The sequence below is a fragment of the Anas platyrhynchos genome, chromosome 1 (assembly GCF_047663525.1).
Source record: "Anas platyrhynchos isolate ZD024472 breed Pekin duck chromosome 1, IASCAAS_PekinDuck_T2T, whole genome shotgun sequence".
Taxonomy (NCBI): domain Eukaryota; kingdom Metazoa; phylum Chordata; class Aves; order Anseriformes; family Anatidae; genus Anas; species Anas platyrhynchos.
In genome coordinates this window covers 63,005,861-63,030,053 of record NC_092587.1, presented here as the reverse complement: position 1 = coordinate 63,030,053, position 24,193 = coordinate 63,005,861, and the positions used below count along the sequence as shown (strand labels likewise).

The window sequence follows — 24,193 nt, the reverse complement described above, 5'->3', positions numbered from 1 at the left end:
AGCTCCAGATATTGTTTTGCTCAGTTTAAAGTAAAAGGCCAGTATTTCAGCAGGAATAAATCAAGTTCTCCACTCACGTCTGAAATAGTCTCTTGCAGTATTGCAGTATACCACTATGCTTAAGGTTTTCCCCCAGTGTCAGGGAATAGCCTCATCTTCCAAACACAGTTACTGCCATCTCCTGCCAGAGACCTCGTTCCCACCAGCCTGCTGGAGCAGATCCCAGCTGACTACGCCTGTCGTGGGAAGAAACTCTCCAAGCTGCAGCTCAGTACAGGAGCACTTGTCTCATCCACTGCCTCAGCTGGATCTGGAAAGAGATGTTTCCACACGCTGTCAGCACCAAATTTTTAATGCTGTTTCTTCATTTGGCCTTTGCTGGATGCTGGTGAGCTATCAGACATCAAACGCCCCAGGAATACCAAATTTCAGCACCACCCATTCCAGTAAAGGAATGGCCATTACACACACGCAGCGCCAAGGGAAAGCTGGAGAATTCTGCCCTGAGACTGTTGTCTGCCACAATAAGCACTGTATCCTCCCCTTGCTCTGCTCCTCTTCCCAAATTAAATAACAAAGAACTTGTTTTTCAAAGAAGAGAATTATTTTGCTTCCATCCTCCTCCTCCAAAAAATAAAGTCTTGAAGTCTTGTTCAAATAGGAACACAGATTGCATGAGCTGGTTCAAACACTAAGCCTTATTAAATGGACAGCTGAAACAGATGTTTATTTTCTAAATAATTCTAAATTTATTTATTACCCTAGTAAAAAAGTCTGGATTACAAGTGTCTGAACAGTATAAAAGTACAAAACAGGTTCCATAGATTTCTAATACATTAATACAAAGTGCATGACTACATACAGTTCGTTTTGCATTACTACTGGGAATGGAAGAGGTGGGAGGGAGTAGGGGAAGCAGTCGGCGGTTGAAATCTAGCAATAAATAAATAAATACAGAAGAGATGATCCATTTCAGAGCACATCCTACCACCAATACTGCAGCCTTAGGTGTACAGAATTACTGATGCTGAAAACACAAACTCCAATAGAAGCAGGTGTCTGCAAAAATAGCTAGGACTCTTGCTCAAGCCCTTATGAGACATGACCAACCTAGTTAAGCGGTTATACAAGCAAGAATCCATTTATTTGGTTGCAGATGAAAGCAAGGTACTTAGCTTTGTCCTCCCTGCAGAATCTCAGAGTTTAGGAAAAACAAAAGTAAAATCAATGAAAGCTGAAAGCTGTAAGGCTGTGATAAGTTAAAGCCTTCCTCTGATGTTCTCCCCAGAGGTTGGCCTATCCAAGAGAATGCAGAAAAAGAAAAAAAAAAATAAAGCAGTTTTGAGGGTGGAGGCTCCTCTTAAAACCTGCATATCTTTCCCTAACTATATTTTCACTTGCTAACCATTCCCATTTCAGGAAGTGAGATTACATGGAAATCCAGTCCTAAGCCCTACCCACCAAAGTATTATGCTGATGACTCACAGAAAAAGGAAAGCTTGTAGCAGTCCATTGCAGAATATCCCAAAAGAGTAATAACAAGAAAATCCCATCCCTCCCTCCCCCCAACAAACAAACAAACAAAAAAAAAGCATAATTCCCAAGTTAAACAACTTAAACCTTCATAAAAGGAACATGAATCAACTGGGAGCTACAACTGCAGCACACTCTTCCAAGGAAGCTGCTTTCACCCTAAAGGCAAAGTGGAGTTTGAAGGAGCGTTGCAACGGTTTGCACACAACTTTAACTGGGAATCTGGGTAGAAAATATTAGAAAATATTATCTTTTGATCATGTATGCAAACAGCTGCCTCTATTCAGCACAGCACCATTCCTAACAGAAGTCTTCATATTTGCATAAGTCCAGTATTCATAAAAGCCTCGATCTGCCGGTCACTTAACAACAACAAAGTGCTGCAGGGGAAGAGCTCTGAAACAGGCATTGTGAATCCAAGCCCCAGGCTGGAATCCAATTGTGTCCCTGAACCAGAGCCTGACTTTAGCTTAGCAAGGGGCTTGGTTCTGTGTCAGGTCTGAAACCAGCAAGAAGTCTGGTTTGTGGTCACATTTCAGCTGCGCTGAGCCTACAGAAAGCAGTTTTTTGGTCTTGGCCATCACCTATACCTAACTTGGGCATTGGGTTGCTTTCTTGGTCCACCTCTAATTACCAGTCAGTTACTGCATGAAGTTGACTGTCTGCTGCTAGGTTAAAACAAAAACAGCCTCCCATTTCACCGTGTTCGATTCTTAGGCAAATCTTCCTCCTGAGCTACGGAAGGGAGCACTCCTACCCCTTCCTGAAGGGATCTTGTGCTGGGAGGCTTTCTCAGATAACTGTCACTTACAGCAGAGATGTCTGCAGCTAACAGTCTGTGTCATGTAGGAGGGAGGAAATATTTGTCTCTGTTACAATGTCAGTAGTACAGGGTGAGATCTCCACACCTTTAAAAATATATATTTATATAACTAGAGAGGTGACTTATAACATCTCTATGCATTAGTTTATCTTATTGACTCATACATGTCTAAGAATGAAATATTTTCTTCGTAATTCAAGGGAGGTTACCAACCAACCTTAAACAAATGCCTTACAACCACTGCTTCTTTCAGTACAGAAAGATGAACTACATATACTTTAATATACAAAACCCCATCCTCAGGTTCATTTGTCAAGGGGGGGGGGGAAAGGATTAGAGGGACAACCTTGCAGCAGCATTCAGCTTTGCTAAGTGTTCCATAGCATCTTAAATATTATGTACAGTCTTTCTGAAAGGATACAAACTGGCTTCAGAGTTTGCGGAATTGTAGCAGTAAAACCCAAAACAGTTCTAGGGAATAGTCTTTTGGCAGCATAGCAGGTGTCCAATGTGAACAATCACTTTTCTAGTATTTTTTCCAGAGAATAAGAGGGTCTGTATAACCTTCCCCAGCTCTCCGAAGAAGTCACCACTCCTCTTGGGTGGAGATTGCTGGTGATTGTGGTCCTTCTTGTTCTGGCTTCTCAGTGACAGACTTTTTATTGCTACAGCAAGGTTTGAAGAGATGAGTGTCTATGAGGACTTCCCCAAAACGCCCTTTGTAAATAATTCCACAGCAGACCTTTTGCCTGGAAGAAACAGAAAGGAGAGATGCAAATCATTTATATGTTTAGAACACAGAGAAGTTACAGAAATGCAAGAAAAAAAAAATCAGTTTGGCTCAAGAAACTACTTAGAGCCTCCAGCATTGTTTGGCTACGATAGAAGGGACAAGGCTGCTCAGAAAGGAAAAAACAAGTCTGTGTCTAAATCCACAACACCACTTTGGGGAAGAAAACAAAAACAATAAACCACGCCTGGAACAAAACTAAGTCTCCCGCTTCACTTCCCAGAGAAATTTCAGACACACAGCTATCTGAACTAACCTTGACGAGAATGCACTTACAAACACTATTTGAGAGGAGGCAGCAAAGTCACAACAATTTCAATACAGCAATTAGCTAAACAAGGGATTAGCGTGTCACAACAAGCAATAAAAGATAAACCTGTCAGCTCCCAGAAACCCTTGTGGTTTTCCTCCCAATTTTCTAACTACCATCACAGGTCAGGATTTGCTAAGAGCACCTATGTATGTGATAACATCACATCTACAGAGTTTCAAGACAAGATAACTAAAATCAGCAATTTTATCTGTTACTCCCAGAAACGGAAAAACATTTCTCCAGCAAGTTTATTAGTATTTAGGGAACTGGGGGGGAGATAGGAAAAAATGCCATGAACACACAGCATTCATTTCCAATGAAAGACACACATTCTGTAACACTCAGTGACTTCAACGATACCACTGAAACAAGGTCAGCAGCAGTACCCTGCAAGGAAGCAGACTCGAGCACTGAATGTGAAACAAATTGCTGTCTGCACAAAGTACACATTCTGTTGCATTTTACCTTTTCCAGTACGTGAGATCTAGAAAGGAGAAAACTGGTGTTCTGCTGGACCCAGCACTCATCTCCATGTCAGAGCCCTCATCAGACTGGTTACTGTAGCAGGGTGACTGAGCTGGGGAGGCACTTGAAGTGGTGCTGTGGGCATCAGAGTCTGTAACAAGGAGGAATAAACGCAATAATCAGAACATGCATCCAGAAACTGATCCCTTCCCTCACTTTTGAAAGTTAACATACAGATTGGGACCAGAGAGAAAGGCTTTTGTCATTGACACTTCTCCCACCTGCCCCTGCCCATTTCAAGAAGATCCTTTCTTCCCCTTTCTGTTAAAGTTCTGCAAAGCTCTTCCCATCAATGCAATGGATTAGGTAGTGTTAAGTTCTAGCTGGATCAAGACTATGAGCTATGGAGTTTTGGTATACAGATGCACACCTAAATAAAGGGCTACTAGTTTCACTCCCCCCAGCCACTCCCCTTGCACCTAGAGTGATGTAGTTAATTCACATTGCATTGGATAAGGAGATACAAGATCTTTGGGCCTGGGCCTCTACTAAAGAGAACTCTTCCTTCAGGTCAGGTAGGATAATCAAAACAGAGAAGACCAATGCAGCAACAGTTAAGAAGGTGGAATGCTTGCTTTAGAGGAAAAAAGCTAAGTTACAGACATATTTAGAGCATTACTGGCAGATGGCTTTGTTAGGAAGCTAGGAATTCAAATCTATTTGAAGAGCCTAAGTGCTAGTGGAAAGAAATCACCAAGACTGGCAGAGGAAGGTGTGAGGAAACTGTACAGAGGAAACATGGCAAGAATTTATAGGTGGGAGGAAAAGTAGGCTAAATAGAAAGCCTAGGTTTAAAGCCTACATGGAAGAAAAAGACTGATAGTGGGTGGTATCAGCAGATCAGCCTCTCTTGGGGAGAGCTGAAGACGGACAAAGTTTAATAGTGAGAGCAAAGTTTTTCCTGGAAATGCAGTGTATAGGCATGGGATGTAAGCTATACCTCCCAGCCAAGCTACCTGCTTCCCACTGCCTCTAAGCTCCCCTTGCCACCCAACACAACCCAGCTCTGTCAGGCACCCACCCCACACACAAGCTCTCCCCCACTTCACTTCCCCCTCTCTCCAGGCACACAGAGATTGAGAGTTCATGGAAACAGAGAGCACCTAAACGTGTGAGAGCATAACTGAATCTAGAAAGCGACTCAGCTTGGCCAGTTCACAGGAAGCTATTTTAGGGGAGGCCTCAGCTTTATTATCCAGATCTGTTTGGATTTACTTACTGTGCCGCTTGAATTCCTTTTGCAGCTTGCTGATTTGATTGCTCTTTATCCTGCTTCCAGAGAGAGTTTTCATTTTCTTTGGTTTCAGCGTTGTTTTCAAACTGGGTCCAGCCCTGGCATCTACGACCTACAAGACAGAAAAGGCACACATAATACTTCTGCATCATGCCCAGACGCCGCCTCAGTCAGGGTACCTGCACTGATTTAGCTGAAGGTGATCAGAAACAGTTTAGTTAAACTAGAACAATTTTGTGCACTGACACTCCCATGTTTCACTTATATCTGGTTTCTGAGACATGTGTCTATAGGATAAGAAGGCAAAAACAGTTTAAAAAGCATATTCAGTTCAACTTATTCCTTCTTCCTATTTTGACAGATTCAGTTTAGTAGGCAATGGTTGTTTAAGCCAACAGAGATTCAGTTAAAAGAGTGACTGCCAGCTTTGCCCTGGATTTTTTTGTTTTTAAATCATAAATTTAACTTCTGAATAAAAAGCTAATGCTAGTAATAACCATAGCTCTGGCTGCCATTATCACCAAGGTTTCCTGAATAAATATTATAACATATACAAAGAATTCCGATCATCTTCCCAGCCCTAGGCCCAAACCAAATTAGATGTATCAAAACAGAATATATGAGTAGGAATAGCTGCGAGATATTAGTCTTTAATTATCTGACTAAACCACATTGCTGTATGTGTTGCTTGAGCAAATCACCTTGCTTGTTCAAACTATTAAAAGAAAAAAGAGAGACCAATTTTAGACAGAGGCCAATTCTGAAACATTTTGAGCGTCATAAGAGACTTCTGGACAAAGTTATGAGCTTGTGAAAACAAGGAATTACAAGGTAGGTTAGTCTGTGGCTCCATCCAGGGCTTACACAATTGCAATTTGCACATATGCTAACCAAATACATACAAAAATCACGTAACAGGAAATATCCCAGTCAGGTTTTAGAGATGCTGAGGTTGGGCAGAGAGTGTGGGTGAAACAGCAACCCCCCAAACCTTGCCCCACTCCCCCACCTTCCCACCCCCAGGAAGGACTAAGGCAGAAGACAAGTTAGCTTTGGAGTAGGGCAGAAATAGATAGTCAACTAACATGATTCCAGTTTTTTTTGGATCCTGCTGGCAGTTTTTTCCACCTTTTCACCAAAAGCACACATGCATTGCAAATATCTCCTGAGCGGGCCTCATGGAGCCTGGAAAAAAAAAACAAAAAAAAAACATACACACAAGAGTTACTTGGTAACAGTTAATAATAAAAATAATCGTTTGATAACAGAGCAAAAAGCATAAGAAAGAGTTCCCAAGTTCTGTTTTTCAGGCATGACAGTTAATCTGGGGGCTCAACCTTTCCACCTGAAGACCAGGTCTCACTTTCAGAAAACATACTTCCACGTAGAAAGAAAATGCATTGTAATCTGCTTCCAGAGGGGTGCTAAAACCCAGCCCCATTGCCTTCTTTTTTTTTTTTTGTTTTGTTTTAAACAACAGCTTCAGTAGTTAGATTGATTTGATTGGAGAGGGAGGGAGAATAATTATATTCCTTGAATGTACATTGGGGAACAGAACTCAGGTCTGACAAAAGCTTATTCAGCTCTTAGCTTTCTCACAGAGCTTTCAAGGATGAGTAACAAATACATCTAACACACTGCTGCATACGTGTAGGATAATGTTTCAGAAACACTAGTCTCTGGAACAACAGCAATACTTGCTCTCTTCTAACAAGCTTTCTTCAGAAATAATCTCTACAGCTAACCTGTAGAAGAAATATAAAGGGGATACATGGCAGAGTTTTCCAGCCATTTAAATTAGAGGACTTTGAAGCATTTGTAGATGAACGGGGCAGGCTCAGATAAGCCCTTATTTGCTCAGTGTTAAGACTGCATTTTTACCTTGGCAAACATATTTCAGATAGCACAAGACCAAAAGTCCCGATATATTGTAAGCTTCTTTATTGTGGTTTATAAAAAAATGCAATAGACCTTCACACAGTCTTTCCACTGCCAAGGACAGCAGCTAAGAAATATGACAATGAAAACTGTCAGCATCAGATTTATGAACAAAAACCCATGGTCAATACAAAGCACTATAAAACTGCGTGAAAGAAGTGTTTCTAGAAAGAGGTTGTAGGGAAAAGAGAAAACAAGAAAGGAGCTGAAGACTCAAAGATGCAAAGGTTTACACACGTAAAGCTAAACATTGAAGACAGGAGAAGCAATCGTGATACACTTTTTTCTTTTTTTTTTTTTTAAATATGATGTACTTAAGTTCCACTTCGGCATAAGATTTTGATGAGTTAATCCAACAAGACCGGAAGGAGAAAAGTAGAAAATGTCAACAACAGACATTCTTCCTGGGAGAAAAACTTCATGGAAAACTACCGCATAAACAGCAGAATTTTTTTTTATTGCCCCACAAAAATTTCAAAATAAACAAAGTAAAAAAATAATTACAAGCTATCACAGAAGAATTTGCCTTGTTGACAATTCAGTGACACAGATTTAGACGAAACACCAATGTTTGAACAAGTTAGAGAGATCGCAGCAGCTCATATAAGAAATCACTGATATTTACAGTTTTGCTTATCAGTGCTTTCAAGCATCATTATGTGCAACTTCACCTAGCTGGAAAGTTGGTTAGTTGATGCTTACTTCTCATCAGAAGGGGTTTCCAATTAGGACTTTTAATAACATATCGATAGGCACTATTTGAACAACAGCACCAATCCCTGAAACAAGGTACAAGTTTTGTCTAACATGCTCAAGTCTCCAGAATGAGTGAAAACCTCCACAGATCTGTGCTGCCTTCCTTCTGCCTTGTGCAGGGACTTAAGGAAGATGACTAGATCACTGCACATGCTGCAAGGGAGGAGGCATCAGCCAGACCTGTCACTGCTGTCATCTACTGCACGTCAGAGACTGCTTGGAGACCAACACCCTGACTGGCTGCAGCGGTGACTAGAGGAAGAGTCTTACCCAAAACAGTTCTGAAAATCCTTTTCGTAGCGTTTACTGTCAGTGAAACGGGAACTGGAAGATTTAGCTCTGCAAATACAGCAGCCCTCTATACTCCGATACATCTTCGGTTTATGAAAGCCAAACATCTTTTCCTCCCAGCTGTAGCCTGTGGAAACAAACAGGAACCTGCTGTTACTTATCAATTCTAGATACTGAGAGAAAAACCTGCACAATTCACTGGGCAAACCAACATCAGACTGCAATTCGGGATGGGAAACCAACAGAGTAGGTGACTGCTCTCACGTATTGTCTCAGAACAGCAGATGGACCTGAACACACTTTCTTATTTCCTGAATGTGAACAACAGCTGGAATATCAAGCACTACCCAGCCAGGACTCACGACAAGGGGACCGGCTACGCAATTCTCCTCCAAGGGCACCTCTACAACAGCACAACCCAGAGGCATGAACACAGCCGGTGTGGCTCAGGGAAGCCGTACCCGTACCTGCGGCACAGCGGGTGGCAGGCTGAGCCATGCCAACCTGCCCAGGCCCCTGGGTGCACAGCAGCGGCTGAAACCCGGGTGTCACAGCAATGGGACTGTCATCACCTCCGCTGGAGCCCCCGCCTGCCTGCCAAGCCTTGCTGAAAGTGAGGAGGAGTTGCTTCAAACGAGCTGCAGCCATACCTCTAGGCTGTGGGGCAGACATACCTGAAAAGCCGCTCTGGAAGCGGCAGGGTGGAGTCCCACCTCGCCCGCAGCGGCTGTGTCTGGAGCTGGAGCATGGCACCCCGCAGTGCTTCTCCACAGCCAGGCACAGGCGAGCGGCCTGGCTGCCTCCCGGCTCCACACGCCCTCCATGAAGGGCACCCTGCTGCCAGGGTGAGGAGAGGCCTCCCTGCCACCATTGCTCCTCAGGCCCAGTTGCCCCTGGTGCAGACTCCCTTCAGGCCCAGTTTGAAGGCAGCACAGAGCTCCTAAAGTGTTTCAGAAAACAGAACTGAGCGGCACAGAGCTCCCAAAGCACTCTGACAAGCGTAACTGAGTGAAGCGGGTGCTTCAGACAGCCCACTGGTGACAGGAAGCTAAGAACTTCTGCTTTTAAACACTGGAAGATGGAGCCATGCAAATAGCACACAGCTTTCCCCCTTCCCCTAACAGAACAGTCAAGTCTCGTAGAAGCTAACAAAAATCCCAACCTCTCTCTACCACAGACATCAACTGAGCCACCTCTTTCATGCCCCAGTAAAACCAACTTGTCTTACTGGTGAATGCACGTGCACAAGGGTCCGCCCCCACATCTTCACCTGCAGGAAGGCAAGAGAGGGACAGAGATGGAGAAAATTAACCCCCAATCTCCAGTCTGCAGCACCCAGACTTGCCTCATTGTTACAGCAATACAAATATCTGAAAAGCAGGGCCGGCTGACGTTGAAAACTCACTTTCACAGAACAACCATGCCTAGTGTCATGCTTACATTGCTGACAGAGGTTACGCGTGGGGAAAGAGTTCCTCTGCATTTCCACAGGATCACAGCACCAGTTAATAAACCACCCAGGCCTGGACACAGTCCTTCACATGGAGGTGGAATTACTCCCAGCAACACCCCTGCCCCGCAGGAGAAAATCAGAACACAGTGGCACTGCAAGACAAACACCCGAGGTTCCCAGGCTCCAAAGAAAAACAAAATTCAATGTTTTATCTAGTACCACTGGTCAATAGTCTCACACAAAATCCACTACGACAAGGAACCCCGACTTAGCTGAAAGAGTACATGTTTACATCTCATAACACAATACCGCTGGGTGCCCACTGAGGTTGTCTCCTTGCAATTACTGCTGCACAAACACATATAAAGACACGAGTCACCCCCAGACAACTTGTGCAAAGCGTGTTCAAGGCAAGGGTCTTGCATAAGCTGAACGCTTAAGAGATCCTCCAGGCTTAAGAGACAGGTGGAAGAGGGGACAAGTCTTCCCTTCCCTTTTTGCCACAGCTTTGAAGCACTTGCACTCTTTTCTCCTTTGTGCCCGTTCGCAGCACAAGCTCACTGAGAGCCAGGTTCTCCCAAGGCTCACTTGCACCCATCTCCAGCAGCATCACCCCAAATGCTGCCAGGCTTCCTACTTGCTGCTGCCTCTATTAGCACAGCAGTGGCCTGGAGGCCAGGAGCAGCTGCAGTAAGCCAAAGAAGGTGTCAGGCTAGAGGCATGCTGAATGAGTTTGCTGAGGGAAGGTTAGACACTACTCTGCTTGGATGTTTTCAGGAACACTTATTATGAACACTCCACTGAATCAGGTTCATATCCCCGAACTGTCAAGACAAATAAACAAAGGAGTGTCTAGGCGTACACCTAGAATATGTATTTTGTTTCTTAGCATGCAGAGTACCCCTTCAAAGGGGAGTGTATCTTGCGGATACTGTGTTTAACAAGCCTCTCGAGATCCAACAGTGTGCTCATCTGGGAGTTTCCAGCTACCAGCGATTTTAGATTGCTTGACTACCTTAGTCTGTGGTCTGCTGCTCTTCTTTAGAAACCCAAGGACTGACTGCGGGCACGATGTTCAGAGCTACAAAACTTAAGTAGCAAGAACATCTTGACTGCTACAGGGCAAGACGTAAAATTGAGCTCAACAATTTGATTCAATTTTTAACCCAGTTTCTCCCAGAAACGTGGACACCGATGAGAGGATCTCTGTCACCAGCTGCTATTTATACCACAGCAGAGTAAGACGCATGTTTTACAATTAATGTTCTGGCAAAGGCTGGCATCAGACACGCACACTCTGAAAATATTTTGTTTTGCATCGTTGCTGCCATTCTCACAGGAGCAGCCTTTCAACACGATCTTTCAATAGAAGGGAAACTAGTGCCATCTGTTTCCCACTTGATGAATGGTCAGCAACGGTATTACCATATATCATGCCTGAATGGGGAAAAGTTAGTAGCAAAACCACAAGTAAAACAGATTTCTCTGACAACTGCATCGAAGTGCAGTTATAAATGGAGGGTGTCCGTCCAGTTACACATTTAACCCTGAACAGTTGCCATTTGACCATTATACACTAAATAATCTGGAAAGTTTAATGTGGACTGCATTTGAGTCTAGAGGTGCTGCTGAACTTAAAGCACTGCCTCAGCTTCCATTCTAAACCATAATTGTGTCTAGTGCTCAAGCTGGCACTACTTTTCTATAGACTTCAGCGTAGCTAGAAGTACATGTGACTGGGCCCATTTCAAAGGTTTCACCTGAAAGATTTGCAATTTAGATCTCAAATTAAAACTAGGGAGTTAGATCTGCCAGCTGCTGTAACACAGCATAGCTTGCCTACCACTGCAACGCCTGAATCTGAGCTGTGGAAGCTTAACCATGGAAAATTTGGGGCAGATAAAAAGCTGGTGGGTAGGAATGCAGCTCCACAGAAGTTAAAAGCATTGCACAAGATAGTCTTGCCAAATTTAAACAAGTTATTTTAAATATATGAAGCCTTTTAAATCAACAGCTGCACAGAAGTTAAAGGGACCAATTACAAGCAAAAAAAAAAAAAAAGAAAAACAAACCAAGTCCTAGCGAAGCATGTTTGTCATTCTGCAGAAATGGAGATTTACGTATGCGTAGGGAGCACTATTCCCTTAAGTCAGGGAGAAAGGGCTCCTCTTCCCTGGTCTACCTGTAGAAGGAGAAGCTGCTGATGCCCCAAGTCCTGCTTTAAACAACTGCTTTAGCAACTTGAATGGAAACAGGTTCTCTCCATACCTCTGCCCTCTTGCTTTTAGAAAAGTGGAGAACTCTGAGTCAAGCAGAGAACAGCAGAGTAGGTGAGGAAGAAAAAACACACCCTGCTTAATGCATTTGTGAAAAGCTGCTACAAGGCAGCACGTATCATATGCGTGTGAGAATTGTTTCATGCTTTTCGTTGCCTGTCAGGACTAGAAATCAGGACTCAAGTTTTCTTTGCAAAATTTAATTTGATGATCTAAATTAAAAGGTATTGCTTCAGATGCTCATTAAGTTTTCAAGTTAGGGAAGAACTTCTGAACTTTTCCAAGCCACTTTCGTTTGCCTTTCCAGATTCCTTCTCTATTCTTTATGATTCCCCCAAGAAGAATGATAAATCTTGTAATAGAAAAGGAAGGAGTTCCTGGAGGGCAGGCACATCTCCCTTTGTAACACAATTATCAGGCCGGTCAGAAGGCACATGTTCACCTGCTTCTTGTGAAGCTGAAAGAGAAACATTCCCCCAGGTTACAGGAGAGCAAAGGGATGCCAATCCTGCTACTCAATGCCTCACTCTCTTCCCATCTCCTCACTCTGGCCTGGATCTTTCTCTTTTTCCTGCAGCCTTCCAGTGTACTGTCAGAAAAAAAAACACCTGCAATTAATTTCATTTCCCTCTTCCGTGTACATAACAGCCTTGGCACAGCCTCCCTGAAGTTGAACTACAGAAAACTAGCATCTAGTCTACATACTGCAATGCAGACAGTTCTGGTCAGGACAATTTCACAATGCTCATCTCTACAGCATTTAATTAGAAACAAGAAACACGGCCAAAGTTTTTTATTATTATTTTAAAGGGGAAGAAATAAATACCTTGAAATACAGAAAGACTGTAAGTGTTCTGGCTTTTACACTTGCAAGTTCCCATACCCAGACACACACACAGTGCTTCTAGAGCTGTCTAGAGAGCCAGAAGTAGAGCTGCCTGTCTAGCTCACGAACTCCCAGCCCTGTCCCTCTGCTGAAAGAAACTGCAATCCCTCTACCAGAAATCATCTGTAGGACAGAGCACTGTACATCAGCAGAGGAGCTGTATCAGGGACTCAGTATAAACATACCTCCCCCTCAGTTTACATGGTCCAAAAAGAAACTTTGGAATAGAGTTAAAATTGGACCACAGAAACATATTTTAACACGCATAAAGAAAGACTGTTCCAAGAAAGGGGTCCAGCTGATCGGAATTTGAAAGTGGAACTTCAATGATCAGACTTCTTTCAGTTGACACCTGTCCTTACAGCTCAGTGACTACCTTCCAGCAACCACAACTGTACAATTTCATGTACTGCACATTCCTCATGACCCCTTTCTCTTCTCCCAAAACAACTTTATTTGGAGGAAAGTTGTGTTTGGCCACTGCTACAGTCCAAGCACATCAGAATGAAATAAATAGCATCCCGGGGAGTTTTTCGCCCGATGAGCTGAGTGAGAACAGTAAAAGGTCAAACTACATCTTCAGGAATCTTTCCTCTGCCAAAATAAGTAAGCTAACTGTTTTGCTAGTTGTCTGCAGCTACTGTTGTGCACTCAGTGCTGCAGTGAAATCTTCACATACCAGATGCAGCCAGCAGCAGCTACCAGACCATGCAGCAAAGCCAGAAGGGAAAGCTTCCTTCCCTTAAGACCAGACTACTTTCTGTCTGGGCCACAAGCTGTTCTGAGTGAAACCTGCAGTTGTCAAGCTGCAAGGGAGCCTCCAGCCCTACTCATCTTCAGTGAGAAATAAGAACCTAACCCCTTCAGACAAAGGAGAAAAGCTAAAGGCTAAGCCACTTGGGCGTTCCTGCAAACTTCTATGCGGTTAGTGCTCCAGAAGGGATAGGCCAAAGCATGAAAACAGTAATCAGTAAGATTTGCATAGGGAAGAAAAGAAATCCCAAACCTGTCCCACCTGCAGACATTCCACCTTGAAAGAGGACTTCCCCTCTGAAACTCCTGTTGCATAACTAAAACCTCGCTCGGCCCAATCAGGAGCCCTGCAAGGAAAACCTGAGATGTTCTCAAGCAAGCTGCCGGGAGTTCAGTCTGTGATGCTTATCTGAGCACAGTCACTGCAGCTGCTATGATGCTGTCTGCAACCACCTGCTGCTGAAAAAGCATCATGGACACGTGAGATCACAAGACACAGAACAGATATTTTATTATTTCATGTAGAGAGAGGTAGCAATGTACCTGATGGGGCTGCAATGGAAGCGGTAGTTATTTGGCAAAATAGCTGAAGAGACTTCACTAAGAAGGACTTGTTTCCATGTCTTTAAGTAACAAAGTGGTCATTTCACTTGGACTTTGGACCGAGCACATGCTACAGAAATTCACGAGCCTGACTCACGAAATGGAGTCCCGCCCCTGCATTCTGCCTAACCACTCAGTCTCCAGGCCCGGCTCCCTGGCTTCTTCTTTCTGCTAAGAAGCAAGTGCCACAAGAGCTGCAAGTCTGAAGCAGAAGTTGGCTGTGAAGTGGGACCGTGCACGTCCCTCATCCCACTGTGAAAGTGCTGGTACAAGCCACCAAGTGTTGAGAGCGAATGCAAAGCAGCCAGTTGGGTGACACAGAAAGAGGTGGGTGACTTCAGCAGGGGCAAGGCAACAAACCAGCGTAGTGCTAACGCTGTTTGGTCATTTTTAAGCCAGCTGAATTTATCAGCTCTCAGCATTCCCTTCTCCCAAGCAGCCGGGGTGTTTCCTTTCGAAAGGGAGGACTGAATGCAGGCAGTTAGCTCCTCTCTTGAGAATCCTCTGGCTGGGAGAGAGGCGAGGAGGAATTTCTCCCAGAGGCTCTGAGCTCAATCCCACCTACCTCTGGTGTGCGCCCCAGGACTCGCTCCTCACTGATTCACTGCCATGGGCCGCACATCTCTGCAAAGCTGCGACTCACTCGGGTGCCAAAGCAGCCACGTCCGCTGGTGTCAGCGGGAAGACAGCCAGCCCAGCGCCTGCCCCTGCACTATGGGGTTCTTGTAATCTTATTTTCTTTCCCCTCTGCGAAAACCGAACTGCACAGCGAGCCCGGCCACGTGCAGGCGGGGGAGCCGGGGGTTTCCACAGCACGTGCCCTGCTGCCGGAGCAGTCCCACCTCGGGAAGGAAGCACATGGCAGCGAAGGGGTTTTGCCGGGGAAGCACCACGCTGCTACTTCGCCTGCTCAAGCGTGCACGGAGCCGTCTGGGTGGCTGTCAGCAGACAGAAAGCTCCTCGGGGCCGGCTGCGGACACTTCTCCCCCGCAGCAAGCACATGGGGACGGCGACAGGAGCCCGGGGGCAGCATCCCGAGCTGGAGCCGCGCTCCAAGCGGCGGCGGGGCGCAGCTCCAAAAACTTGGTGGCAATTATAATAATTAGCGAAGCGATTCGGGTCCCGAGGACTGGCGGCGAGCGGGGAGGAGCTGCAAGCCCCGGCGGGGCCCGGCTGCCTGCGGGGCGGCCGCTGCGGGCGGTGGGAGCCGCCTGGGGGGGCCGGGGGCGGCAGGGGCTGCAGGATCGGCCCTCGCTCGCCGGGACCGAGCCGCCGGCAGGTCCGGCAGGTCCCTTGCAGCCCTTTGGGTGCAGGGGGAAGGGAGCCGAGGCCGGCCCCGAGGAGCCGCGTCCCGGCAGCTTCCCGCCCGGCACCGCGTGGCGCGGGGGCAGCGCCGCGCCCCGGCCCGTTAGGGCCGGGAACAAAGAGCCCCCACCCCGCCACCCCCACAGCCACCCCCCGGCGGGGTGCCGGGCCGCACGGAGTTAGCCAAAATTCTTTAAAACCCCAACTAAACAACCCGCCCTGCCGCTCGCCGCTCGGCACCGCGTGGCGCAAAGTTTGGGCTCCCCCCGCGCATCGCCCCGGGGCGGTGCGGGGCCGCGGCACACGCCAGCCCTTTGTTCCCCCCCCCCCCCAAAGCCAGGCTCGCCGCCGTGCCCTACAGGGGCTCCCTGCCGAGCTCCGGCTCCCCGCTGCCGCCCACCCCGGGGCCGGCCGCCGCCGCCATGGCCGGGCAGGCCCCGGCCCCACGTGTAGCAGCGGCTGCCCGGACCCCTGCGGCTTCGCATCGCCCCCCAGGATCCCGGCCCGGGCGCTACAGGTGTGCGCTGCGGGGCCGCACCTGCCCCAGCCGCCGCGCTCCGGGCTGGGGAAAGGGGCACGGCTCGGGCAGGGCGCCCGCAGCCCCTCCACACGGTCCCGCCGCGGGGCTGAGCGGGGGGGAAGGAGCCGCGGGTCCCCCCGGCCCGGGCTGCGGAGGGGCGGCCCCGGAGCGGCTCCTCCGCAACTGGGGGAGCGAGGGGAGGCAGCGCAGGGCAGGGCGCACCGCAGCCACGCGTGTCACGCCGCCCCGGGGAGACCAGGCAGCGGCAGCACCAAGCAGCGATGGGAACGCGCACAGGGGAAGGGGCGAGCCCCCAGCCGCAGCCCCAGCCCGCCGCCGCACTTTCTGCTCCGTAGTAAGCAGAGAGAGAGAAAAGAAGGGGAGAAGAAGGGGAAAAGAAGGGGAGGAGAAGGCACTCACCGCTCCAAGCGTGCTGGCGGAGGGGCAGCGTGCTGTGCTGTGCTGTGTTGCGCTGTGTTGTGCCGTGCCGTGCCGTGCCGTGCGGTGCTGCCCTGCCCTGCCCTGCCTCCCGCCCCGCCTGCCAGCCCGGGCGGCCGCGCTCGCCCCCGCGCCCCCTCCCCTCCTTTCCCGCGCCCGCCCCTCCCCTCCCATCCCCGTCCCGCCCTTCCCTCCCCGCCCCGCCCCTGCCGCCGCTCTGCGCACGCGCCGTTCCCACGGCCCCATTCTCCTCAATCGAGCCCTGCACGCGCCGCGCGCCCCATTGTCCTTTTAAGGCAGAAAGGCCGCGCGGGAAGCCTACGGAGGAGGAGGAGGAGGGGGGGGGAGGCGGCGCCCATTGTGACGTCGGCGGTGACCTCACGCGCGAGGGGCCGGCACGCACCTGCCTCCCGCCAAGGGGGCGGGGCCTCCCCGGCCGCTTTCCCGCCGGCGCGCCGGGAGCCGGGGCAGGGGCGCGGGGGCTGGAGCCGGGGTCCCTTTAGGGCAGGGCAGGGCAGCAGCGGGGTCCCTGGGCCCAGCACGGTGCTGGGTCACCTCGAGCACCTCGCAGGGGCTCTGCTGGCTGTGCAGCTCCGCGGCAATCCCGCGCCCTCCTCTCCCTCGGCGCTGCCCAGCGGGTCCCTTCGGGCACGGGGCGCACGCAGCGGGAAGTGTCCGGTGCTGCCCGTGAGTTGTTTGGCGTGCTGTGCTTCTGTGTGCTTTCAAACCATCCCCCTCCGCCTGCTTCGTTGCCTGTGCTTTTCTCCAGACGCAGCCAAACCCGAGCTTTCGTTCAGCCTGCGGGGCACAAGCGTGGCTAGTGCTGAATGGGCTCCCAGAATACACAGATATCGTTCCTACTGGTTTTAACTAGCCTAGGGAACTCTACCAGCTCTTTCAGCAACTTCCCTTTGCGTGTAAGGTGTCTGCTTTTATCTGCCTTTCTTTTCTGAGTTGAGGGAGTGATTCTCTCAGACTTTTACAGCGTTTTCCCATTTTTTCTTCCCTTCTCTACGCTTCCGGAGACCCCCTGTGACATTCCTTCCAGCCCAGTGCCGCCTAGTACAGCATTTAAATCTCCACATGGGAACGAGATGGCGTCTACAAGGAGCAACATTCTGCATCTGAACCAAACCGATCCCGTGCTCCCCACAGATGGCTACGTGCCCTTACCCTGCTGGCCCCCAGCAGGCTTTAATTGCCTCCAAGCCAGGGTCAGGGAGCCTGGTCGGGTATTTATTTGCCAGCTTTATGTCCCACACAGACCCCACAGCACAGTGCAACTCACAGGCTTGTAACTCGCAATAACAAGAACAGCTGATGCTGTAACCCCTGGAGGATTTCACTTTCCGAACAGCTTGGCCACCCCTGCCCTCTCAAAGGAAAACCATTTCTAGCCGCTGAAGTCCAAAGAGCGATGCATAGAGAAGAGCATGGTCCAAAACTTTCATTTCTGGAACATCTCTGGTTTCCTTGAAGCCTTCACTGGTGACATTGCAGGGGCTACCCTATAACTTGGCAGTGATTTGAGATCTCAATTTTGGCTGGCAGCCATCTACCAGTAAATAAAAGGCACTTCTATAGCTAATGAGCTTTCTCCAGGGTTCCTCTAGCCCCTGCCCCTCCAGCCAGCCACTTGCACTCCCCACAGCATCAGCGGGACGCTTTGTCTGACTGCACCACATAGAGAGCTGGGGATCAAAAATAGCCCCAAACTGGAGCCAGCCTTAGGAGTTTAATTTAAGGGAAGTGCAGCCACCTGAAACAGTGCATGCTTCTGTTTCGTAAGGGTGCCAGCACTACAGGTAAAGCCTCATTTGGCAAGGCTCTTAGCAGTGCTGCTGTTGTAAAAAATAAAGCACCTTGGTAAAAGAGGAATATGGGATCATAGAGATCACGGGTGACCTGGAATATGAGCTTTAGACAGAGGAATTGCTCTCATCCAGGAGAGCTCTTAGAAATATTTACCTTTAAGGACGCACGTGGTCTTTAGAAAACTAATGGGACTGTGGCTGTACTCCAGTTAAGCTTGTACCTTTCCTGGACGGGGTCTTAATTATTTCAGCTGGGAAGGTGAAATATGTCAGTGATGTAATAAAAAAGCTAACCACAAGGGCTTTTTATATAGAAAACATACATATATTACGAGTGCTGAGACACAGGCACTAATGCAGAGGAAAAGTAGGACATTAGTCAGCTGAGACATCTGATCCCATTGTGTTATTTTTCAATATTAATGAATAAACAAACACAAATAGGCTGCTTGTTGGTAGGTGAAGAACAGCTGTCAAAACCAAACCCAGGCAGCTGCTCCTGCTTTGAGATTTCACTACAAAACACTTTTTACAACTTAAGTCATTTGAAAACTTGCTTCATTGGCTAAATGCCTGGCCAAGGGATTTAAAAAAAAATACCAGAAGTTCTTTCAGAGGGAAAAAAAAAAAAAAAAAGTGTTGATTGACATACAATTCTAATTAAGGTTTTGCCACAGAGTAAAATTTAAGAGGGAGCTATCATCCACAGATCAGCACCCACTTGCACTGGTTGTCCATGTGAGTAACAGCAAATGAATTTTCTGAAGGCGTAAATGCTCACAGAACTGATAGTTTAAAGCAAATGCATTAATAAAGAAATATGGTCCCTCTCTATGCTCTGTTTTAGGCCAAATGACAGATGGCTCCAAATGAACAGCGACAGCAAAGTTTGATGATGACAAAAATAGGTGACACGATGTTCCCAGCACCAGGGTGAAGTGCCCAGTGGATCACCAGTGCTGCGTGGACCAGGAAGACCAGCACCCCGAACTGGTTCTCGTCTAGGAACGAGGCAGAGCACTTATATCCCAGCCTAAGGAAGGAAGCCATCAGGGTTTAACAGAGAATAATAACCTCTCCGATGAGTTTTTAATTATCATTTCAAATTCCTTCAGAGGAACATAATTCTCTTAAATTCTTAAGGATTGCTCATATACTATAGGAAAATAAAAAAGATCTTTTTCTATTACTGTTTAAAAACCTTTCGTGCAGCTTCACAAGCACCCCTCATTTCTTTGCAGTGCTGTTTCTTTCATCCCTGTTAAAGCCAATAAGACCATTCTGTGAGGATTTATCTAAGGCGATTTGAAGATGCCATTAAGCAGATCAGCCCTGTCCGCCTGCCAGGCTGTTTCCTGTCAAGAAAGTTGTGCCCCTTGTTCTGTCGTTTGAGGCACTTCTGAAAATGGAGACTAAACATTTGGAAACCCAACAGAGCTCTTTGCTCTGAATCAAGAGGCTTGTCTTTCCCAACTGCATGGGGAGAAGTTCCAGATTTCATGTGGACAACTTTGGAGTAAGCTTTAGGGGCAAGAAAGTTGTGAACTGCTTTGGAGAGTATTGTGTAGGCCTGGTCTCAAGTGGGATCACTTAGGGGACAGAATTCGGGATTTTCTTACAGGTGTAGATGCTCCAAACTCTTACCCTGAATTCTGCTAAATAACCACAAGCAACCTGAGGCTGTATCTTTCCAGGTTAAAGTCTTCACCCATCACCATCCTCTCTGTGGAGCCTTCCTAGCCTACAGGTCTGTTCCCAGTGACCCTGCTTTTGGACTACAGTACCAGCAGACAGAATAAAGGTCCATAAAATTATTTTTCAAGAGAAGAAAGAAGAACCACCACTATCACCACCAACAACAAAAAAAAACCTGTTTCCGGATCAAGGAGGAGCTAGCAGAAGAATGAGATCAACATAGCACAGGGATAGTCATAGGGAAGCAAAAAGGCATGTCGAGGATGTGGCAGAGTTTGGCTGCAGGGAGCCACAGAACTGTAGGGAAAACATTTCTCTGTGGGCAGAGATTTTAACCAGCCAAAGCAAGGCAGAGGATAGTGATACAAACCTCACCAAGCTCAGCTACTGTTGACTAGTCTCATGAGGAGCTAGCACCTCGCTGGTCTTATTGCCAAGCTGCCAAAGACAACAGAGTGCTTACAAGTCACCTGGCGAGGAGGAAGAGCTGTGGGCAGCCTGGGCTAACCAGGGGAAGGAGGAGGGCGGGAGGAGATGGTCCCTGAAGGAAATCTGCAGAAGCCGAAGCCCTGATCATGAGCTTTGAACAAGCAGCCAAGAACCAAGTGGAAATCTACCACTGAAATCTGGAAGGAGGAGCTGGAGGCAAAAATTTTCGTAAGGGTAAAAGGGAATGGAGCTGGCTAACAAAGCCACCACATTACACAGATAACTTCAGATAGCTTAATTGGATTGAATCAGCTAATTGGTCTGCAACAAATCAACCAAATTTGACATTTAACATCCTCTAAAAGCCAAGCCAAGGGCAGACAGAGAAAAAGGACAGGCAGGGAGAAAGCAGCATCGAAGGAGGAGGCAGTGAGAAGAATGTAAGAGCCATCCCCCCTCTGCAGGACAGAGGCATGCCACTCAGAAAATGAAAAGATAAGGAAAGGTGAAAGACTTTCCAAGAGAAAGCCTTTGCTCACAAACCCATGTAGAGAAGGGAAGGGCAGAAGAAGGATGGGCAAATTTCATAGAATCATAGAATATCCTGAGTTGGAAGGGACCCTTAAGGATCATCAAGTCCAACTCTTGACACCGCACAGGTCTACCCAAAAGTTCAGACCATGTGACTAAGTGCACAGTCCAATCTCTTCTTAAATTCAGTCAGGCTCGGTGCAGTGACCACTTCCCTGGGGAGCCTGTTCCAGTGTGCAACCACTCTCTCTGTGAAGAACCCCCTCCTGATGTCAAGCCTAAACTTCCCCTGCCTCAGCTAAATTTGATGTTGTTCACAGAAATGTCCAAAAGTTGGGTGCCATAATGGGTGTTCGTGGTCAGGGATTAGAGAGATGAAAGACTTAAATAAACAAACCCGGACACACATCTAACCTTAGTGACTTCCCGCAAGGCTGACTCTCTGCTCATATTGCAAATTACAGCATGCCAAGAAGCCCAGGGACCCAGATGTTGCCTCCAGGGCACATCAGAGCTTGTACGCAGCATGAAGTGTGTGCTCTGTAGGCACAGGGTGATCTGACAGACATCTCGGGGCCAGTGGGAAAATTCCTCTGTCTTCACTGATCCTGTGGTGCAGAGACCAGCGAGGAAGCTAGCACCAGTACCACATGGGCACAGGAGAGAAGGGATGCAATGGGGTACTGCCCCTGTGAAGGCAGAGGTGGTGTTCTGCAGCTTATCTACCTCTCTATGGAAGATGTATGAGGCCTCCCATCTGAGCTGTGCTCTTTCTCACATGGACTGGCTGACTGGGGTTGTTTGGGAAGGGCTAAGGCTGATGACGTGCCATGGGAAGGGACAATCCCATGGGACTGAGCTCATCTGGTCAGGTTGGGGTCCCAGCCAAGCTGCAGTGCCCTGAAGTGTGCGGGGGGCACCTGGGCTCACAGGGAAGGCTGGTGAGCGCCCACAGGGTTACTGGAGTGGTGACACCCCAACTACATCCCTGTCCCTCTCAGAAGCCCCGGGGGCTCCTGGAGAAGCTGAACGAGAGCAACCTGCATGAGGTTCCCCAGGATGGCATTGCCCTTAAGTCACGGACCCATTTCAAAAAACAGCTGAACAAAGTGATGGCTATTTACAGCATGGCTGGTCAGAGACTCTCCAAAAACTGGCCTTTCTGAGACCAGCTAACAGTGTGGTTTGTGAGGTGTTATTTTCAGTGTGCTGTCAAAACAAATCTCTGTCCGTGGCTGACCTGAGTGACTCTTCTTGTCAGGACAACTGCCCTTAGCAGTGACTGAACCAGTCCTAATGCAAGGCTTCAAAACCAAGAGCAATGGTTACTGGTTGGTTTGCACTGCCTGTGGGATGGAGGTGGGATGGCTGGCTATGAGTGACATCTTAAACTGGTCCTTATTTGCTCTGGGAATGCCAAAGCCACGTATTTAGAGTCAGAGTTGAGCAGTTATTGGGAAACCATGGACATCTGATTCAATCCACGTAATCAAAACAGAAGTTTGAGAAAGGGTTAAGACCCTCCTGTGTAGGCCGATTACTAGGCTTCAGGCCCCTTCCTCCATGGCATCCAGCACCAGCCATGGTCCCAGACAGCCCCAGGATTTCAGCTCTGACCAGCCTGGTGCTTCCTCTACTCCTGGATCCTCAAGTTGTTTCCAAACAGAGAGGCCCAAGACACTTGGGCACGGAGCCCTCAGGTGCAGGGCTGTGTGGGTGCCCGGCATGTAGAGGCGTGCGGCAAGGCTCAGGCCTTTCCCCCTTGTGTGTGTGGAGAAGTGCTCACATGCTTCTTGCTTGAATGTTTGGGCCAAGTTTAACCCCCTATAAAACACATCCTGCTGTAAATCAGAATAAGTAGCCATTCATAGGAGGCCTGCAAAACAGGAGGGGGTTTGTGTGTGCCATTCTTGAAGGCAGCAGCAGCCCTTTAAAGCCTCTTTTATAAGCTGTGGCAAAGGGGCTCCCAGCGTGCTCCTTACCCTGAGTCAGCACGTATATGCGGCTGGGGCACTGGAAACAACATTTGGAGGGTGTGCTGGCAGGCTTGGGGGGACAGACACCAACTGCTAAACTCTAGAGGCCAGATGAAATCAGTGGCACCTTTCCATCTGTCCCCAAACAGACCAGGATGTCAGGTGTGACCTGGCACAGCATGACACAGACTCAGCATCTTGGGGACAGACTCTGAAACAGCTCAGTACCACAGACTGCTTTCCTTCAAGGCCTCTGCATAGGTCCCTCTGTCCTTAACAGGGGCCTGTACAGCTCTGGTAAATGCCATGCTGCTTTGTGACCTCTGTGCCATGACAGTCCCCTCCCAATCCCATATCCCCAGGCTCTCTCTGCCCTTTCCCTTACAGCTGTGGCACTCCTGTGATGGTTTTACACCCACTCCACCTCAGGGCTCAGCGATGCCTCCACAGCCTTTTGCCTGAAATGTTCTGACGTGTCCTCGTGCTGGCTGGCCTCTGCTCTGCAGCAGCACACCTCCCCGCGAGGCTTATATAATCCACCGCTGTCACCACTTCCCACTGCAAATATTCGTAATGCTTTAAACACACAGAGAAAAGCACAGGCTCCCCTCCAACAGGTACGTGCACTCAGGCAAGCCCCACTGTAAGTGATCCCTTTACAGAGCAGCCATTATGATAGTAGGAGTTATTCATTTTCCATTTAATAGGTGCTTGGCCTGAAGTGGTGGGGTAAAAGCTGTTTTGGGTTGCAAACATTTATAAACCTCTTGAAGAAACATGACACGTTCCCTTCACTGGCAGTTCTGTTGGCCTTAGGGTCACCTAAAACTCACCTATATGCTGTATGTGGTCCTAAGAAAGCAGGTGGTTCAGTCTACATGAAAGAAATAGAAGTACCCAGCTTCTCTGAGATCCGTCAATAACCTCCTGCAAAACTGCTCCTACTCTCTCAGTGATAATGCCCCTGGAAATACTAATCAAAGAAAACTAGAAATAGTACTCAAAGCTAACCAATTGCACAGTATATACACTACAAAACGATCTTACAACAAAATGGTTACCTTCCAAAGCAATCTTCAAGCAAGTTACAGCATCCACTCCACACAGTGGTTGAAAGAGCTAAAGGAATGTAGCATCTAAAGCAGAATGGAGAATCTGCTGTCCCAGGGAAGTGAACTGCATCATTGTGTCCAGCAACAACACCTGGTCTCCTGTCGGTGAGCTGCAGCTGGCACAGAGACCACCTCTTGCTCTAAGGCTGTGAGGTGTCTCAGCATGACCATATGTTAGCTAAAGCCAACAGGGTTTGAA

General features: G+C 48.0%; 1 protein-coding gene across 2 annotated transcripts; it reads right to left on the bottom strand.

The window, feature by feature from the left end:
- Positions 1 to 725: 725 nt before the first annotated feature.
- Positions 726 to 24,145, bottom strand: SINHCAF (SIN3-HDAC complex associated factor). Of its 2 annotated transcripts, none has more exons than XM_021279193.4 (6): positions 23,944 to 24,145; positions 8,183 to 8,330; positions 6,304 to 6,403; positions 5,204 to 5,330; positions 3,925 to 4,075; positions 726 to 3,105 (listed from the first exon to the last, which is right to left on the bottom strand). In XM_021279193.4, the coding sequence occupies exons 2-6, from the start codon at positions 8,308 to 8,310 to the stop codon at positions 2,943 to 2,945; spliced, it is 669 nt and encodes a 222-aa protein (XP_021134868.3). In that variant the 5' UTR covers positions 8,311 to 8,330; positions 23,944 to 24,145; the 3' UTR covers positions 726 to 2,942. The 2 variants fall into 2 exon arrangements, with proteins under 2 accessions (XP_021134868.3, XP_027325878.1); XM_027470077.3 differs by lacking the exon at positions 23,944 to 24,145 and adding an exon at positions 16,420 to 16,552.
- Positions 24,146 to 24,193: the final 48 nt, after the last annotated feature.

Bases quoted from the DNA above. Each gene is read 5' to 3' on its own strand.
- SINHCAF (XM_021279193.4), bottom strand. From the start codon at position 8,310: ATGTTTGGCTTTCATAAACCGAAGATGTATCGGAGTATAGAGGGCTGC. The intron at 6,404-8,182 runs GTAAGACTCTTC...TTTTTTTTCCAG, and splicing joins GATTTTCAGAACTGTTTTGG to GCTCCATGAGGCCCGCTCAG. The intron at 3,106-3,924 runs GTAAAATGCAAC...TGTTTCTTCCAG, and splicing joins GATCTCACGTACTGGAAAAG to GCAAAAGGTCTGCTGTGGAA.